At 46.6% G+C, this 19,977-nt stretch overlaps 1 protein-coding gene across 4 annotated transcripts; it reads right to left on the bottom strand.

The window, feature by feature from the left end:
* Positions 1-1,160: 1,160 nt before the first annotated feature.
* On the bottom strand, positions 1,161-18,781 carry LOC125554660 (uncharacterized calcium-binding protein At1g02270). 4 transcript variants are annotated; one of them, XM_048718146.1, is made up of 11 exons: positions 18,550-18,781; positions 18,299-18,454; positions 18,076-18,174; positions 17,888-17,993; positions 17,294-17,517; positions 17,130-17,206; positions 16,925-17,039; positions 16,684-16,809; positions 16,456-16,569; positions 16,189-16,293; positions 1,161-1,750 (listed from the first exon to the last, which is right to left on the bottom strand). In XM_048718146.1, exons 1-11 carry the CDS (start codon positions 18,550-18,552, stop codon positions 1,454-1,456), a joined length of 1,422 nt encoding a protein of 473 aa, XP_048574103.1. In that variant the 5' UTR covers positions 18,553-18,781; the 3' UTR covers positions 1,161-1,453. The 4 variants fall into 4 exon arrangements, with proteins under 4 accessions (XP_048574103.1, XP_048574109.1, XP_048574115.1 ...); XM_048718152.1 differs by having other exon boundaries at positions 1,161-1,714; XM_048718158.1 differs by lacking the exon at positions 1,161-1,750 and adding an exon at positions 9,305-9,566.
* Between the last annotated feature and the right edge of the window lie 1,196 nt (positions 18,782-19,977).

Genomic DNA, 19,977 nt, shown 5'->3' with positions numbered 1-19,977 from the left:
CATAGAGTCTGGAGTTTCATCATCGAGTGTAATGCTTGAAACGCAAGTCCACAGGAGGAGGTATTGATCCAGGGCCTCCAGTGACAGTTCTATGCCAACATGCAGTGCCCAACTGCCATCCCGCAACACCTCCGCCACCAACTTAGATTGCCGCACACGTTTTGGAACCCGACCGTATATTATTGGTGCTATATCTCTGACTCGCCCGCCCATGATCCATCTATCCTTCCAGAAAAGAGTAGCTTTCCCATCTCCAGGGGCCTTTTTTTGCTGGTAGGACGACTTTTCAACTATCTACAAAAATAAGGTTTGCCCGGCTCCAATAAGAGAGGGGTTGACAGTGGCATGTCTTTGGCTCACTCTAGTGCTTGTAGTTGTCGGTAAGTGGTCCAAAGATATGTTTGTAATTTTGGTTACCTCTCATGTTCTATGTACTTCCATAAATGACCATGAATAGATTGGAAGTTTCTCTAAAAAATCGATGCAATGAAGGCAACCAAACAACATGCAAAATGTTGGTTTTTTGCTTGTTTTTGCTCAGGCTGGGTTGAGATGGCTTTGAAATGCAGGTACTGTTGGAGAAGGCAATCAAACACACCCCATTTAGATCCAATCTTCGTTTTGTCTGTGTGTGTTCGTATGTTTACAAGTTTGATCCTTTCTATCTACAACTCTTCATCGAAGATGGTTACTGCTCTTTGGTCCTATGGGACCTTTTTTGCGGGTAAGCCTTATGGGGCCTTTTTTTGCGGGTCGGACACTTTCCAACTATCTACAGAAATAAGGTTTGCCAGGCTCCAATAAGAGAGGGGTTGACAGTGGCATGCCTTTGGCTCACTCTAGTGCTTGTAGCTGTCGTTAAGTGGTCCAAAGCTATGTTTGTAATTTTGGTTACCTCATGTTCTATGTACTTCCATAAATGACCATGAATAGATTGTAAGTTTCTCTAAAAAAACAAGAAAATCATGTGCTAACGCTTCAAGGAGGAAAAAGGGTAAAAGCTGGCATTGTTTCCCAGTTTCTCCAGGGGTTGCATGTGGTACAACCAATCTAAAAATTGTTTAGAACGTGATAGATCTAAGAAAAAGCATATATAGAATATCAATCTTGGAGGGAACTCATGCTATGATTTGACTGGAGAAAACAACACAACAAGCTAATTAGATCTTAATCAGCAGTTATCCCTAAATTTCCGTGTGAAGCCCTCACAATTCAGTTTATCTTACACCAAGAATAGAGAGAGAAATTTACATTTATGAACATGTGGAGACAGCTTTGGATACAAACTGTTCGCAGAGACATCATCAGCATGCCCCAAAAGGTAGGCCAACAGCAACTCATGTCTGTCGCCTCTTCTTACCACTTTCGGTACCTAAAATAAAGCTTCTCTGGTGTATATCTCACCGTATACCTAAAACTGTACAAAGCTTGCATCTGTACTGGCGTTTGATAGCTAGGGGTGCTGAGGAGTGCGTGGAGAGCAAGGCATTCTTACAGGGGAGAACACCACAGTAAGGGGCGCGTGATCTGAGAGGCTGTAGTTCTCAGGCCACATGCCCTTCTCAACTTCTGGGGGGAACAGAACAGCTTCCTTCACAGTGAAGCCAAAGGTCTCGTCGTTCGGCTCAAATGTGACGATGCTTCCTTCAGCGACGTCGATTTCAGTATCATCCTCCTCTTCTTGGTTGTAGCATTTTGGGCTCCAGATACACCGCTTCAAGTGTTTAAGAAACAATATTAACTGGAGATTCTGAGTAGAATAATTCCACGTTTGAGAAATATTTTTAAACATTAGAGATAGGACAACATTGGCCATTTGGCATTTAGATTTGAGGTGGTCATGAACTTAAATCGCAATGATTTCAGTTTTCTTTGTCATTGCAATTTTACTCTGAGGTAACTGATAAAGAGCATACTGGCTGTAAAAAAACATGTCCAAGCAAAGCTGATACACAAAGTATTCCCAATACTGTAAGAAATTTCAGGCTATTTGCAGTCATCTGCCATTAAATTTTAGATCCATCCTAGGCATTAGAGATGTGTTCACCGAGAACATGCTCTGCCATAAGTTTCCAAGGCCGGTCTGACCTTATGGAACTTCAAATTTCTGTTGAACCCAAATTTTAATCACATGGCATGTGCTGCTACGAGTTACCAATTGGCCATTAATATTTTTTACGTTCTAAATCTTGTTGACATCATTGTTTATTTTGTTATACTTGCATTGTTATGTACGCAAGGGGTTACATGGACTTGGAGTTGTAATTGGTGTGGATAGGTATGAGTCATGTAGGAGTCAGACATGTTATATCCTAGACCTCTTATATATCGAGGGGCACCACACGTCGTAACCTATGACGACTTGATAGCAGCAGGTATGCGGGGGAGCCGACGACCTATGCCAGCGCCCGGGCGGCGGGTGTTGCGGTATCTTGAGGATGAGCGCCCATAGTCATTGCCCCGGGGATGTAGGCATATCGGTTAATCTCGTTAACAAATATCGTGCCTTGTTGTGTCGTCTATGATCTTGCTTTAGCGTTTTATTTTAACAAGTGGTATCATGAGCAAGGTTGCGAGAACACTATGCGGAAGATCATCTTGAGGTATGAGGATCATGCTCGACGGGTGCCGGGACCGTTCGATTGGCGCAAGGTTGAGCATGGCGGCGATCGCGGATGCCGTCGGTGGTGTCAGCCACTTAGGGCAGGAGGCCTGGACCGTTCGATGGGCTGTGGTCGGTAAGGATCGGCTAGACGTGGCGATCGGACCGGCGTAGTGGTTGTTGAAGACGTTGCGGAGGCGACAGATTCGGCTCGCGATCAGGCCGACGGCCAAACGTGGAGGACGGCCGGATAGATCAGAGTGTGAGAGCATCGAGATGATGTGCTTGGTGTTGTACAAGGGCGGCGGCGCGGCACTTGGACGATTGTGTCAGCGATGCGGGTAGCCAGGGTATGAAATGTCTCGTGCATAGGCGATGTGCTAGGTGGCGACTGTTTCAGCAAGGTTGGCGTGCTGTGAGTACACGCGACAGGGCAAGTTACAGATCGTTGGCAAAGAACCAAGATCGGAACAAGGCGAAGCTATCGTCAAGATCAGCGGCAGAATTTTCTGAGGAACGTGGATAGATGAAAGGAAAGGTTATGGCGTGAGGCTGCGTATGCGACTTCATGTCGTGTGGCAGCTGGTCTCCTTGGATGAGGTGCACCGCACAAAGAAAGGAAATCGTATCGGCGCAGGAGTTCAGGGGATTAACACACAGCCAGCCAATCTACAAGGTGATACATGTGTGCGTGTATACGTGTTTGGTCCAGGGAACAAAGCCTGCTGCTGCTTGCGATTAGCAAAAGGGAAAAAAGAAAAAAGGATACTTGTGCGTGCATGATGGTCCGTTCGAGATTGGATATGGTGCAAACTATAACAGGCTGTGACTCTATTTCCGTGTATAGGAAGAAAAAGATGGAGCCCAGGTGATCCAGCGTAAGTAAAAGGCTGGAGAAGGGAGGCAGCAAAGTGCACACAAAAATCAATATGCAGATTCAGGAAAAAGGTGGACCGGTCTAGTTTTCGGCGAGAGCTAGTTTGACCAGCCACGGTGATTTCTGAAGGGTAGATAGGGTGTGGTGCAAGTCAGGGTTCTTGGTAGATCATGTACTGCGGCGTGGCTTCAGACAAAGAATATGGGATCAATGATCTTTTTCGTGAGGAAGTCGCAGAGGAAAACAAGGGCGGTAAGATCGGCGGCAACAGGTCGGTTAGATCGCAGCTCGGCATGGCGCCAGGGTTCACCAAGTTTGATGTGGAGAAATTCGATGGCACGGGTAACTTCGGTCTATGGCAGACAAGAGTCAAGGATCTTCTGGCGCAGCAGGGAATCTTGAAGGGTTTGCAGGAGACGAAGCCGGCCAAGGTTGACGACGATGTGTGGGAGGATATGCAAGTGCAGGTGGCCGCTACCATACGGCTTTGTCTTGCGGATCAGGTCGTGTATAATGTCATGGATGAAGATTCTCCTAAGAGAATTTGGGACAAGTTGGCAAGTCGTTCTATGTCCAAGTCAGCGACCAATAAGCTGTATTTGAAGGAAAAGTTATATGGGTTGAAGATGCAGGAGGGATTGGATCTTGTAGAGCATGTGAATGCCTTTAATTAGTTGGTCACAGATCTAGCGTGTCTGGATGTGAAGACTGATGACGAGGATAAGGCACTACTTCTTGTTCCGTTGCCACCGTCCTATGAAGTCAACCGTCAATAATGAGGACATCGCTGCAGCGTTGCTTGGACATGAGTTGATGAAACAAAAGAATGCCGCTGAAAAGGAGAGTACTGAAGGTTTGGGGTTGGCAGTTAAAGGTTATCAGCTCAGGAAGGGACAAGAGACGGAGAAGAAAAGGAAGAAAAAGGCGCAGTGCTACAGATGCAAGGAGTGGGGACATATAAAGAGGAAATGCCCAGAACTGAAGGGTGGGGAAGTGATAACCTGGCTACTCATGGTGATGACTCGAACAGCAGTACTGATGCCCTCGTAGTATTAGACATACGGTCAACAAAAACTGAAGTGTGGATGTTGGATTCAGCTTGCTCTTCTCATGCGACGCCCAACATGGAGTGGTTCTCTTCGTACAAGTCTAGTGAGTTTGGTTTGATTTAGCCTATGTTGGCGATGACACAGGTTATCGTGCTGCTGGAGTAGGTGACATCAAAGTCAAGATGTTTGACGGAGTTGGGCAGATGCTTCGAGGAGTCAGGCATGTGGCAAGGCTAAGAAGGAATCAAATTTCGCTTGGTGTTCTTCATGCTGGTGGTATGGAATTCCGTTGTGATCGGGATAAGAAGACCATGAAAATCATGGAAGATGGGGTAATCGTGATGATAGGAGAGAGGACGGCTTTGCATCTTTACAAGTTGCAAGGGAGCACTATTGCAGGTGGAACCATGAAGAGTGGAGCTGTAGGAGTAGCGGTGGAGTCCCACAGTGGCGGCGGGTCTGACCCATCGGGTAGCTCTCAGTAAGCTACAAATAAGACAAAGCAAGTCTGGAATACATGGAGGTTCGAGCATGGATGACTTCTAGGTGGTGGAGAATATTCGCCAAGGTGGAGTTTGTTATACTTGTGTCGAATATTATGTACGCAAGGGATCACATGGACATGGAGTTGTAATTGGTGGATAGGTACAAGTCGTGTAAGTGTCGGACACGTTATGTCCTATGCCTCTTATATCGAGAGGCACCACAAGTTGTAACCTATGACAACTTGATAGCAGTAGGTACACAGGGGAGCCGACGGCTTGTGCCGACGCTCGGGCAGTGTTGACGCACAAAAGTGGCACAGTCATAAAAGTAGCTTAGCCTCTATCAAGACTAATTCAAACTTATGATTGAAAGCCACCTCCGGATAGCTCTCTTCAAGGAGATCAAGATGGATACGAAGATGGTCCGAAATGGAGCTCGGATGCAAAAGTTGTGACAATTGCAGAGATGATCTTGTGGACATCAGATTATAAAATGGCCAGAAACTCGATTAAGATGGCCTCTGATAGAAAATGTTTCAACACGAAAGTTATGCGTCTCGTCGAAAGAGTTGATTTTGATATAAAAATCGTCTTAATCCAAGGTCGTATGCAACCTGTATGCAACCTATGGAGGCAAAACAAGGTCAGAAACAGAAGCTGCAGAGTCATTTCGGACCGACCGAGTTGATTTGACTCGGTGAGACCGAGTTGATCCAAAAAATTAGAGAAGGTTGGCAACGTTCACTCGGTGGGACCGAAGCAAACCAATCAGTGAGACCGAGTTGATCCGGAAAATTAGAGAAGGTTGGCAACGTTCACTCGGTGGGACTGAAGCAAACCAATCAGTGAGACCGAGTTGATCCGAAAAATTAGAGAAGGTTGGCAACGTTCACTCGGTGGGACCGAAGCAAACCAATCAGTGAGACCGAGTTGATCCGGAAAATTACAGAAGGTTGGCAACGTTCACTCGGTGGGACCGAAACAAACCACTCGGTGGCTCCGAGTTGATCCAGAAAATTGCCAAAGATTCCTATCCGAGTTAGGTTTGGGTTTTTGACGTTTTGGACGGACTTTTTAGTCCTTCTCTTGTACGGGAAGTCCAGCCGCCTCATAAATAGATCAGAGGTGATGGCCGATTGAACAACACGCAATCAACAAATCAATATACTACTTTTTACCCTAGTTTTTACATCTCTCCCTTGTTCTTTCTCTCTCGTTATTCGTTCGTTCTTCATGTTGAAGGGCAGCGATCCTCGAGGCTCTAGGGGCGAGCAAATCGACCTAGGGCGGCCCATAGCCGCCGCGTGTCCAGACGGGGTCCCTCTCGGGCGCGTGGGGTTTCGGGTCCTCAAAAGCACCCGCCGGTTTGCTTGCATACCGCGCTTCCGGATGGGTTCCCTTCGACGTGAGCTGCGGTGCATCACTCTCGGCGTTGGAGGTACACGGTGACATGTTCGTGTGCGAACACAATTTTTAGCGACTCCGCTAGGGACGAAAGATCAAGAATCATTATCAACCATGTCGGATCTCCCCAAGCCCACAGAAGTTAGCACCGATAACATCATTAAGCCCGATCTTGATGAACTATCGGATGAACATCGCCAAGCCTACGAAGCGCTCAAGAAACAGCTTGAGGAGGATTTTGAGGCGCTAAAGAGGAAGCGCGAGGAGCAGGATTTGGAGGCGTTTCTTGCAAATTTCAAGAAGGACCATCAAGGCAACATTACTCCGGTTGGAAACGTCAATTTTCCTCCTCTCACTGATGAACAAGATGAAATCACTGTGAGTAAAGTTTTTTCTCCAAAGCAAGTGGCTGTGATTGAAAGTCTTGTTAGCAAGGGTAATGTGATGACATACAATTCTTTCATAGCATGTGCTAATGCTCAGAAAACTATTCCTCCGTCATCTAGTGGCACTGTTGGTATATCTAAAAACCCTAGTCAAACTTTACCTATTTCATCGGCACCTCCTATGCAACAACAATATAATATGTTGTTGAATTTTTACCCTAGTCAAACCAATCATCTTGTGGCTACACCGACATATCCTAGTCCTATTATGAGTGTGCCCAATTCGGCGTCAACGCCGAATCACTTTGTCACACCACCCATAGGCACAAGCATGTTTGGTCTTCCGCCGAATTATGGTTCGACGCCCATCCCACAAATTGCACCACCAGCTAGTACTCATGTTGCTCCTATGTCATTGCCACGAGCATCTTCATCTACCTCAGATCCAATTTTAGTGAAATTAAGGGAGGATTTGATTTGCATAAGATGTTTATAGAAACTTCCGGAAACGAGCCGAAAGTAAAGAGTTGTGTGTACCAAAAGCCTTATCCTGAACACTTTGATGCAGATTTGTACCCTCAAGGTTACGAGGTTCCTGATTTTGTTAAATTTAGTGGAGAGGGCACGAAAACGACATGGGAGCATGTTAGTCAGTATCTAGCGCAGTTAGGGGAAGCAGGTTCCATAGAAGAATTGAAAGTGCGTTTATTTTCCTTATCTTTAACTGGCACCGCATTTTCATGGTTTGTTGCTTTACCACATGGTTCAATTCTCTTATGGTCACAATTAGAGCAAAAGTTTCATGATCACTTTTATAGCAGTGATAATGAGCTTAAGTTGTCACATCTTAACATCGGTTAGGCAAAAACATGATGAATCGATCACCGATTATGTCAAGAGATTGAGAGATATAAAAAACCGATGTTATAGCTTAGTGATAACTCAGAGAGACTTGGCAGGTCTTGTTCTTAATGGTTTAAAAACTCACATTAAAGAGAGGCTAGAAAGTTATGAGTTTTTGAATATTAACCAAGTCTTACAAAAAGTTTTGGCTCAAGAGAGTCGAAGTAAAGAGGTTCATAAGTCTACAACCGATCATCCTAGAATGCATATGCTTGAATACAATGATGATAATTCGAACGATGAGGTTGATGTCTATACTACTGAGTTTGTTTGGTCCTCAAAGGCCAAACCCTATACATGCAATGCTCTTAAGCCGATTCGCAAGAATCTGATGAGGAGATGAAGTTTACTTTTGATATGATAAAATATTTGATGCTCTCTTGCAAGATAAGATGATTAGAATATCACACACCATACCGCCGTTTGATGAGCTGAAACGGCGTGCTTATTGCAAGTACCATAATTCATTTTCTCATGCTACTACCGATTGTAATGTTTTTCGACGACAGATACAATCGGCCATTAATGAAGGACGGTTGAATTTTGCTGAGATGCAAGTTGATAAACAACCCTTCCCGATAAACACCATGGACTTGGAGGAAAAGAAAATGTTAATTCGGCCTAGCATAGCCAAATCTGCTAATAAAGATAATGTTGTTATTGGTGAACCCAAGAAAGGCAAGGAGGGTGACAAAGTCTTGGGAAGAGAGGTTGTGCTTGATAAACAACCTGATGGCAAGGAAGTATTGAAGATCACCATAAAAAATCCTGCACTCGGGGGGCAACCACAGGTACAAGAAGATACTCATGTTAAATTTATCAAGCCCAAGAATGCAGAAATTGGCAAGTGGGAAAAGAGTGAAGCTAAGCGCAAGCGAATCAAGCCAACTTTTGATATGTTGCTATCCAAATATGCAAGTCAAGCGGCCGGTTCTAGCTCTAATCAGCCATCACATTCAAAGCGTTCAAGATCGCCTCCGAAGCAAGAGTTTCGACGCTATGCAAGGCCATATGGGTCATGGGCACCGACACCATGGATGTCACAACCCCCCTATGCGCTATATTATATGAGAGGCTTCAATGGAGGATGGGGGCAGCCCCCAATGGCTCCTTATGCTTTTCATATGGGGTGGGCAGCACCTAGAAGGCCTGTTCGCGAGAGGCTTTATTATCCCACACAAGGCCGTTCGAGCCATGGTGCTAATCGGCCAACAAAAAATTCTCCAAGCAAGGTCAGTAAAAAGGGTTCCATGGCTAATGATCATGAGGCCAGCACAAGCAAGGCCACACCTAGGGATCCCAAATACACTCAACCTCAGTGGTGTCCTCCCGGTTTAACTAAGACCATGAAAAGGAGATTACAAACGCATGAGGAACCACGAGAAGGTAGAGCGCAAAGAAGAGAAGCAAATGGACGAATTGTTCAATGAAATTCGGCCCATGGCACTCACGAAACAAGTATGGAGGCCTAAACAAAAAGAAAATGCAGATGCTTCTACATTGGCTATAGCAACACCTACACCACCAAAAGAGGATGATGCAACCCCTATTACATCGCCCATGCCACCTGAAACATCCCCTTCAGTTGAGGAAACTTCTGTTAGGGAAATATGCAACTTGATATTATTAGGAGGCCAAAGCCATCATATATACATGTACAAGAGAATGCCAAGAGGCTAGAATACAAAAGGCCAAGGGCCATGCTCAATATAACTCTAACACCCCCCCTCAAACTCATGGTGGATCCACAACACTGAGTTTGGAGAGGTGAAATCCATGTTGTGCTCTAGTCTGGGCCTTCGTGAAGAAGTCTGCTAGTTGTAACTCAGAAGGCACATGCTGAAGACCAATAACATGATCCTGCACAGCGGCGCGCACAAAGAAAGTATCAACACCAATATGCTTGGTAAGCTCATGCTTCACCAGGTCTCGCGCAATACTGATAGCACCTGTACTGTCTGACAAGAGGGTGGTAGGTGTAGTAACAGAAACACCAAAATCCTCCAGTAACCATCGTAACCAAGTCACCTCTGTCGTCAGAAGAGCCATAGCTCGCAACTCGGCCTCTGCACTCGAACGAGAAACTGCAGTCTGTTTCTTAGTCTTCCAGGCAATGAGAGAACCACCAAGAAAAACACAGTAAGCAGAAAGTGAACGGCGGTCCGAAGGATCACTAGCCCATGTAGCATCTGAATAGGCCTGGAGCTGTAATGAGCTAGAACGGGGGGAAAAGAGACGACGAGAGATCGTGCCACGAAGATATCGTAGAACACGAAGAAGGTGGCTATAGTGGACTGAAGTGGGAGCAGAAACAAACTGACTCAGAATATGGACAGGATAGGAGATATCCGGACGTGTGACAGCAAGATAGACAAGACTCCCAACAAGATGACGATAACGCGTCGGATCAGACAAGGGCTCACCATCAGAAGCACGAAGATTAAGATTGAGCTCCATAGGAGTCTCAACAGTGCGCTCATCACTAAGAGCCGCACGAGTAAGAAGATCATGGATATACTTTTCTTGGGAAATAAAAAAGCCAGCAGAGGTGGACGAAACCTCAATCCCAAGAAAATAACGAAGAGGACCAAGATCAGACATAAGGAACTGCTCACTTAGGCGGGCCTTGACAAAGGCAATGTACTCAGAATCGTCGCCAGTGATGATCATGTCATCAACATACAGAAGAAGAAGAGTCCTACCACGAGAAGAAAGGCGAACAAACAATGCTGGATCATGAGCACTAGGCAAAAAACCAGCGGCAGTCACCACAGAGGCAAAGCGCTCAAACCAGGCACGGGGGGCTTGCTTAAGGCCATAAAGAGAGCGACGAAGACGACAAACCATGCCATCAGGAACAGAATACCCAGGTGGTGGCTGCATATAAACCTCCTCACGCAACTCACCATTTAGAAAGGCATTCTTCACATCAAGCTGAGACACGGACCAATGGCGAACAGAGGCCACGGCAAGAAGTGTACGAACAGTGGTCATATGGGCCACGGGAGCAAAAGTCTCATCGTAATCACGACCATGCTCTTGCTGGAAGCCATGAGCCACAAGACGAGCTTTATAATGCTCAAGAGAACCATCAGAGCGAGTCTTCATCTTATAGACCCACTTACAAGTGATGGGACGAACACCGGGAGGAAGAGAAACCAGATCCCATGTGCCGGTGCGCTCAAGGGCAGCAATCTCCTCTGCCATCGCAAACTGCCATTCAAGATGCACAATAGCATCTCGATAAGAAGTCGGCTCAAGAACGGTTGAAAGACCATAGCGAGAAGGAGAATATCGGTCAAGGGGCGGACAAGGCCGAGAACGAAGACCATAAGTCGGTTGAGAGGAGGAAGATGACACACCAGAAGTAGTGGGCACATCAGTAGACTCATCCACAATACGTGGACAGCGAGTATAATGAAAAGGAAAGGAGGGAAGAGGTGGAATCACTGGAGACGTGGACGGGGAATGTATCGATGAAGGTGGAGAAGGGGGATATATTGGTGATGAAGGTGCAGAAGGTGAAGATAGCGATGATGAAGGTGGCGAGTCATGTGATGAGGGAGGAGAAGAAACCGTAGGAGAGGACGGCGTCGAATCTGCAACAGCGGGACAAAGAGTAGGAATACTGGGCACAGATGGAGGTGTATCCGGAAACGTAAGAAAAGAGATATCCTCTGTGGAAAAGGCCGAGGAGGATGGACGCCGGTAGAAGGGACGAGACTCATCAAAGGTCACATCCTGAGAAATACGCATCCGACGACCGATGGGATCCCAACACCGATAGCCCTTATGCTCATCACTGTATCCGAGAAAGACACACTCAACAGACTGAGCAGTCAGTTTGGTGCGTTCACGAGGGGCAAGCAAAACATAGCAAACGCAACCAAACAAGCGAAGCACCGAATAATCAGGAGAACGACCAGAAAGGCGCTCGAGAGGAATCCTGCCCTGTAAAGCAGCAGATGGCTGAATGTTAATGAGATATGTGGAAGTGGTAACAGCCTCAGCCCAGAAGTGAGGAGGAAGAGAGGCAGCGATCATCATCGCGCGTGCCGTCTCAAGAAGGTGACGATGCTTGCGCTCAGCCACACCATTCTGAGCATGAGCACCAGGGCAAGAGAACCGAGGAAGGGTACCTTGCTCAGCAAGGAATCCTCGCAGTGCATGGGAGATATACTCACCAGCTGAATCTGCGCGAAAAACACGAATAGGAGTGGAAAACTGAGTTTGAACCATGGCAGCAAAATTTTGTATATAGATAAGACCTCACTACGAGAAGACATGAAATATATCCAAGTGTACCGTGAAAAATCGTCTATAAAGATAATATAGTAGCGGTGACCCCCTTTTGAAGCAAAGGGAGCCGGACCCCAAACATCAGAGTGAACAAGGTCAAAAGGGCGCTCGGACATCGACTCACTGTGAGGATACAGTAGTTGAATCTGCTTACCAAGCCTACAACCCATACAATCCAACAAAGCATTACCGGACACAGACCCCAGAACACCGCGCTGAACCAAAGATGAGAGACGAGAACCACATAAATGTCCAAGACGGTGATGCCACTGCTGAAAAGAGCTAGTAGATGCAGCGACAGGGGCTATGGGACTGGCAGCGGTGGCAGCGGAAGGAAGACGTAGCCAGTCAAGCTCCCAGAGACCATCAGAGCGTCGAGGGCCAGCACCAAGTAGAGCGCCCGTGCGACGATCCTGGACAGAACACGAATCAAAGTCGAGGATAACCCTACAACTAGAGTCAACAATCTGACCACCAGATATGAGTTGCATGGTAAGTCGAGGAACATGAGCGACAGAGGGAACATGAAATGAAGAAGTGGTAAGAGTGCCTCGACTAGCTACTTGGAGGGGAGTGCCATCAGCCGTAAGAACGCGAACAGGAGACTCAACAGGTTGAACGGAAGTCAAAGTGGAAGTATCATATGTCATATGAAAAGATGCTCCGGTATCAAGAATCCATGGGGATGTACCTGAATGAGTAGAAGGTGGTTTCTCAATGCCAGAAGAGTCGGCCACGGAACATGCAGAACTTGTCGGTGAAGAATCCCAAGTAGCAAGCAGAGATTTCAGCTGCGCAATCTCACACGAAGACAAGGACACGGCGGAAGAGGTCGAGGTAGAAACACCTGCCGATAATAAGCGGTCTCCACCACCCGTAGAAGCCGCATGTAGAGTCAACCGAGAGTGGCGAGTCGACGTAGAGCCATACGTGGAAACCACTTGGTGAGTCGACACAGAGCGATCCCCGCCGTGCGCGGAAGCCGCGGGAGGAGTCGATGTAGAGCGGCCAACAACACCGGCGGAAGTCGCAAAATGTGTCGAAGTAGAGCGACAACCACCATCTTCAAACGGGCGAGCACCAAGCACCGAGAGAAGGCGCATGTGCGAGACAGCATCAATGTATGGAACACCGTCAAAAAACATCGAGCGGCGATGAAGAGGTGTACCCGACAAAAGCATTTTACCAGTTTTTTTTACTTTTTTTTCTCTTTTTTTTACTCAAAACTCCAATCCAATAGACCACGCCCGAAACAGGGCCAAAGTGTCAACAGCAGCAAAGGCCCGAAACGTGTCCCGAGTTGCCACGCACAGCATAACACACGAAGCGGCCTCGACACGAATGGAGGCGGCGGTTGACTGGTGTTCACGGACGGACGGGCGGAAGAGGCAGATGCGAAGCCTGCAGGGGTCGCCGGCGGCACTGAAGAACCAGCACGCGAAAAACGGGCGAGTCCGATGGGCGAGATGGAGCGAAGCCGGCGGCGGCCGGAGGAGCAGCGCCGGATAGGCAGCGGGCGGCGGCCTGATCACCGGCGACGGCGGAGGGCCTTCTCGGGGGCGGCCTGGCAGGGAGGAAGGGCCGGCGCCCTGGGTGGGGTGAGCCGGATGAGGTGTTGTTTGCGCAGGGAATCAGATACCCGCGATCTCCTTGGTACTCCCGATCTTCCCTTGACCCTTGATCTCTTCTTCTCTCCCTTCGATCTGGTTGTGGCGTGGTGAAGAGAAGTGGCTAGATGTGGTAGCGTGAGAAGTGGTGGTGTGATGTGGTGGTGTTGGGGCTGGATCGAGCAGGTTGGTGCACCAGCGGACAGCCACGGGGAAGGAGTGGCTGCCGGCAGGGAAGAAGACAGCGACGGCCAAGAGTACCTGTGGACGCAAGATGGGATCGGAGGAAGCACGAGTTGCGCGTGCGGAAAAAACCTAAAGCTCTAATACCATGTTAGGGAAATATGCAACTTGATATTATTAGGAGGCCAAAGCCATCATATATACATGTACAAGAGAATGCCAAGAGGCTAGAATACAAAAGGCCAAGGGCCATGCTCAATATAAACAACTTCAGGTCCAATATACACATTGGGAGATGAAGATGAGATGGTGGATTACGAATCTACGCCGGTTCGGGAAGGTATGGATATTAATATGGTGTATTACTTACCTACCGAGTTGGGTGCTATAGGTGAAGGAGAGGTGGCCCAGCTGGATTTTGGTCCTAAGAACGCTATCTTCGAGAAGCCAAAAGAACCGGTGAAACACTTGAAGCTATTGTACCTCAAAGGTCATATTAATGGATCGTCGGTTGCTAGGATGCTCGTTGATGGTGGTGTTGTGGTAAATCTTATGCCCTATTCGGTCTTCAAAAAGTTGGGGTTAGATAATAATGCATTGGTGAAGACCAATATGGTACTTAACGGAATTAAGGGTAAAGAAAAGACAGAGGCCAAAGGTGTGATGTGCATGGAACTCAATGTGGGAAGCAAAACTTTGGCCACTACATTCTTCATCGCCGAGGTGCAAGGTAACTATAATGTTATATTAGGCCGCAACTGGGTCAACAGTGAGGTAGAAATCATTCACACGGATAATTCGGCTTGTGTTGCTTTGGCCGATGCATCAGTGGATTGGAATCATCCCGATGTTACTTGCTTAACAGGGCGTGACCTCTCGGAATTTGATTTCCTTAGTGCCACAAGGAACGGGTTCATTCCCATCTCTTTAAAGCCGATTGGTGGTAATCGGCTCCAAGGTATCATGTAAACAAGAAGTTAAAATCAATGGCCGATATAGAATTATCGCCCTAAGCATGAACATGGCCAATATAGATTTATCGCCCTAAGCACATATAAATGGCCGATGGAGTGTTGACATCGTCCTTAGAAAAAACACAATATAGGTTATTTTTCGGCACGCTAGCTTTGCCAAAAAAACAGGGGGGCATGTGTTGACGCTCAAAAGTGGCACAGTCATAAAAGTAGCTTAGGCTATATCAAGACTAAATTCAAACTTATGATTGAAAGTCACCTCCGGATAGCTCTCTTCAAGGAGATCAAGATGGATACGAAGATGGTCCGAAACGGAGCTCGGATGCAAAAGTTGTGACAATTGCAGAGATGATCTTGTGGACATCAGATTATATAGTGGCCAGAAACTCGATTAAGATGGCCTCTGATGGAAAATGTTTCAACACAAAAGTTGTGCGTCTCATCGAAACGGTTGATTTTGATATAAAAATCGCCTTAATCCGAGGTTGTATGCAACCTATGGAGGCAAAACAATGTCAGAAACAGAAGCTGCAGAGTCATTTCGGACCGACCGAGTTGATTTGACTCGGTGAGACCGAGTTGATCTGGAAAATTAGAGGAGGTTGGCAACGTTCACTCGGTGGGACCGAAGCAAACCAATCAGTGAGACCGAGTTGATCCGAAAAATTACAGAAGGTTGGCAACGTTCACTCGGAGGGACCGAAACGAACCACTCAGTGGCTCCGAGTTGATCTGGAAAATTGCCAAAGACTCCTGTCCAAGTTAGGTTAGGGTTTTTGACATTTTGGACGGACTTTTTAGTCTTTTTCTTGTACGGGAAGTCCAGCCGCCTCATAAATAGATGGGAGGTGACGGCCGATTGAACAACACACAATCGACATATCAATATACTACTTTTTACCCTAGTTTTTACATCTCTCCCTTGTTCTTTCTCCCGTTCTCCATTCATTCTTCATGTTGAAGGGCAGCGATCCTCGAGGCTCTAGGGCGAGCAAATCAACCTAGGGCAGCCCATAGCCGCCGCGCGTCCAGACGGGGTCCCTCCCGGGCGCATGGGGTTTCGGGTCCTCAGAAGCACCCGTCGGATTGCTTGCATACCGTGCTTCCGGACGGGTCTCCTTCGATGTGAGCTGCGGTGCATCACCCTCGGTATTGGAGGTACACGGTGACGTGTTCATGTGCGAACAGGCGGCCGGTGTTGCGGTATCTTGGGGAGGAGCGCCCGTAGTCATTGCCCCGGGGATGTAGCGTGAATCTTGTTAACAAATAGCATGCCTCGGTGTGTCGTCTATAATCTTGCATTAGCATTTTATTCTACATATTCAAATTTTGAAACCAAGATATCTTTCCATGTGACATGAATCCCCCCAACCCCCACCACCACCCACCCAAAAAGAAAAGACACGCACAAGTAATTACCTGAAATTCTTTGTAGTCAACAGCACCATTCCCATCGTGGTCAACTTCACTCCATAGATCTTCCATTTCTTCAGAATTTACACGATCGGGGTGGACCATTCCTAACTGCATTTATTGTAGCATTAGAAAAAGTATTTTCTAAAGTACTCCCTCTGTCCTATAATGTAAGACATTTTTTACACTACTGTAGTGTCAAAAAACGTCTTACATAGTGGGACGGAGGGAGTAAGTGTTTTCTACATAGCACACACATAGTGTCCTTAATACCTGACAAAGTGCCTGGCAGAAGCTTGAATATGTGATACGATCATCTGAACTGTCAGCTTTGAGAAGTGCAAATGCATTCTCCTCCGGAAGGGATGCAACTTGGAGAAGAAGATACTGAAAAGAGAACAGTTTAGACTTTCAGAGTTAAGAGACAACGAACGTAATACTATTTTAGCTATAGTATGCCTTTTTTTAATTAATGACACAGTGTTGATCATGTTTGCTTACCTTGATAATACCAAAGACAGCTTCATTCCAGCTAGTTTTCAGGGGCTTCCTGCACTTGTCTGGATTCAGAAGCCATATAAAATCAACTCCACAGATGTTCCCTCTATGATTCCGATGACTCACCCACTATACTCAAGAAGAGGTAAAGGAGGAGAAAATTAGAATACAATGCAACCATACATACATATTAAGCGTTGCTGGGCTATCAAGCATTAGTAGTAAAACAGAATTGTCCTGTTACCTTGTGTGCATCTTCTTCGCTGTCACTGTACTGATGAGCAGTGTCATATGATGAAACAAATCCTTGTGAACGAAGAAATTTGTAAACTTGGCCGCGCTTACTTCCATTCCAATCACTATAATATGAATGCCCTGATCATATGTTAATATTTCACTCTGATATTCATAGAAGAACGTAAAAAATAGCATGTTTACTGCATACTCACCCACATAAGATGATAGGCATTGGACCAAGTTTATGCTCTTCCTGGTAAGCTTCTATGTACTGAAGGATCTTATATACCTACCATGGACACGGCAGTCAATTGTTACATACCATGCTGAAATATTGGCAGGCTGAATGATTAAGTGTACAACATACTAATCATACCTGCTTCAGTCGAACTATTGAAAGGCTGTGATCGTGGGGAAACACCAAATGAGTGTTCACGATGAGGCTCTGCTGCTGGACATAGCTGCTGCTCCGATTTTGCAAGAAAGGTATGGCTGACTCAACATGCAATAGCTGAGCAACTCGATCTCCAAAATCATTGAAAAGAAGCTCCCGGTGGTTCAAGACACAGAAGTAATTCCTATGTACAGCAGTTAGAAGACCTGGGTGGGGAATATACAATTTGAGTGAAAATTTGCAGACTGATCCCAGTAGCATTCTGTAACAACGCTATAGTTAAGAAATTGAATGTGCTTTCTCCGATAAATTCCAGAACAAAACAGCCAATCATGGCTACTGACAGATATTGCATGTATCAGTATCGAAGGCATTGAACATAACAGCTTACAAGTAATATTTATAGCAATCTCAGAACAAACAACCATTTGGATGGAGCAGGCAAAATAGACGGTGGTGGCTAAAAGGAACAACACACGTCAACTTACTTAATCCATACCACAAGATACTTTGTCATAATACTACCTGAAATGGGCGAGAGAGAGAGAGAGAGAGAGAGAGAGAGAGAGAGCTCACCATCTCCGCGGTTATTTGTGCGGGCTAGCTTGAACAGCGTATAATTCGCATCACCGAGCCGCTTCTCGTACATGTTTACTAGCTCATCATTCCCCAACCACACCTCCTGACACAATACCAAGACAACCTATCAATCACATCCTTGCGCAAACATCCATGGAAGTGAATAATCGGTCAATCCCCCTCACCTGGAGGCAGATGATGGAGGAGCGATCGCCGAGGAGGCGGTCGATGATTTTCTCATTCCTGCTAAACCAGTTGGCCCTGTTCTGGCTCTCCCTGCCATTCTGTGCCCAATGCCCACGGACACGTTACTTTACCGATCCAACAAAATACCGGCGGCAACTCCTCCCAACACAAGATGAAACAAGTGGATTCCAAGGGGAGGGAAAAGGGTAAGATCCAGCTCACCTCAGAATCCATGCGCTTGTAGATCGGCGCGAGGATGTTGAAGGTGGTGCATGAGACGGAGCGCTCGTCGCGCGCTTGCAGCAGCGGCGGCGGCCGCAGCCGCTGGCGGGCCTGCTGCTGCCGCCTGGCGCCAGCCTCCCTGCGCTGCTTCTTCGTCTGCACCAACCACACCGATCTCAGCAACTCAACTCACCGACACGCGCTAGAGGAAATGGACATGCCCACCAGCAAAGGTTAATTTAATTTCTCACCATCGCGATTTCAGGCGGAACCGAGGGAACGGGCGGGAAGCAACGGCGACGACGAGGAGGCGCTAGACCGGTGGGTGGTGGTCGCGTGGCCTCGTCGGGTTAGCTCCTGCTGTCCTTGCGATTTGCGGCTGCGACGAGTTGGAGAGGAGAGGAATGAAGACTGCCCAAGATGTGTTGCTGGCCTCAGCGTTGGCGTCTCGCCTTGCCTTTTAAATAGCTCGAAAAGGCTTCTGAGTACGGAAGTCGCTTTGGAGCAGGTGCATTACGAGCACCTTCTTTTTCAAGTTTGAAAATGTTACGTAGGTAGTAATTTTCATGGTTCAAAAAATTCAGATTTATTTATGGTACCAGCTTTTTTGTGTAGCGTTATTATTGAACGAAATTTAACATGTGCTTCCTTCATTCCAAAATAATTAAAATTACCCGCAAAAAAAATTAAAGTATTGTCCTAAGTCAAACATTTTAAAGTTTGATTCGGTCTCTAGAAAATTTTGCTAAGATCTACCATATCAAATACAACTACATATAATATGAAAATACATTTTATAATGGATCTAATAAAGCAAAAAATTTTATTTGTAGATGTTGATATATTTTTGTATAGAACTGGTCAAGCTTACTGAAGTTTGACTTAAGACAAATCCGGAACTTCAATTATTTCGAAACAGAGGGAGTACCTAGAGAACATCCATATATACTTGTGTTAAAAATATAGCATTATTTGAGTTGTTTAAAGTAATGTGCTCCATTGCCCCCGTGCGCCAAAAGTCCGAGTTGCTCGATTTATTATGGACTTTGCTATATGGCCAACGGTAGAGATGAGGCAAGTGCAAGGTACATAAGATTGTGCGTTATGTTCAAATAGTCACAAAGTTGCAAACTACAAAAAAAGATTGTTCAAAAATCACGCTAATGATTCATTGTTAGTCACTCGGTCGTCTTCTGTTGTCTGCATGATAACGTGGGAACTGGCGTGGTGTGGGACTGCTCGCAATGGTGAAAGGGCTTCGAACCGTTGCTCGCGAAGTGTTTTTGCCAAAAAGAAAAACTTCAATAGATCTTTTATTACGGAAAAGGTCACTCTTAAGTTACTTAGCTCCCACGAATTACTGCTACCTCATGCATCTGGGCTAACGTTCTAACTGTGTGTACGATTTTTACTCTTTGTGGGGCCCACCTGCCAAATGATGTGTGGCTTCTTTCCAGCGTTTTCGGCATTGTGTGTCGGTTGCGGCTATGCTTGGGAAGTGGGGATGGGGGCCGATGTGGCTGGCTTTGATGTGCGCCAACCGCTCGCCCTCTCTAGCCAGGATCATCCCTCCTCTTCTCCCCCGAATCTCGATCCTCCTTCGCGTGCCACCACCATGAGCGTTCCTTCATCGATCCCTTTGTAGCCAGATGCACCTCCTCCTCTCGTCATGCCGCCAC

The sequence above is a fragment of the Triticum urartu genome, chromosome 1, assembly GCF_003073215.2.
Source record: "Triticum urartu cultivar G1812 chromosome 1, Tu2.1, whole genome shotgun sequence".
In the NCBI taxonomy this organism is placed as follows: domain Eukaryota; kingdom Viridiplantae; phylum Streptophyta; class Magnoliopsida; order Poales; family Poaceae; genus Triticum; species Triticum urartu.
This window is presented reverse-complemented; position numbering and strand designations above follow the sequence as displayed.

What these genes read in the sequence shown, in the direction of transcription:
- LOC125554660 (XM_048718146.1), bottom strand. An exon ending in ACAAGCGCATGGATTCTGAG is followed by an intron (nt 18,175 to 18,298) that starts GTGAGCTGGATC and finishes CATTGGGCACAG; the next exon opens with AATGGCAGGGAGAGCCAGAA. An exon ending in CACAAATAACCGCGGAGATG is followed by an intron (nt 17,518 to 17,887) that starts GTGAGCTCTCTC and finishes TTCCCCACCCAG; the next exon opens with GTCTTCTAACTGCTGTACAT.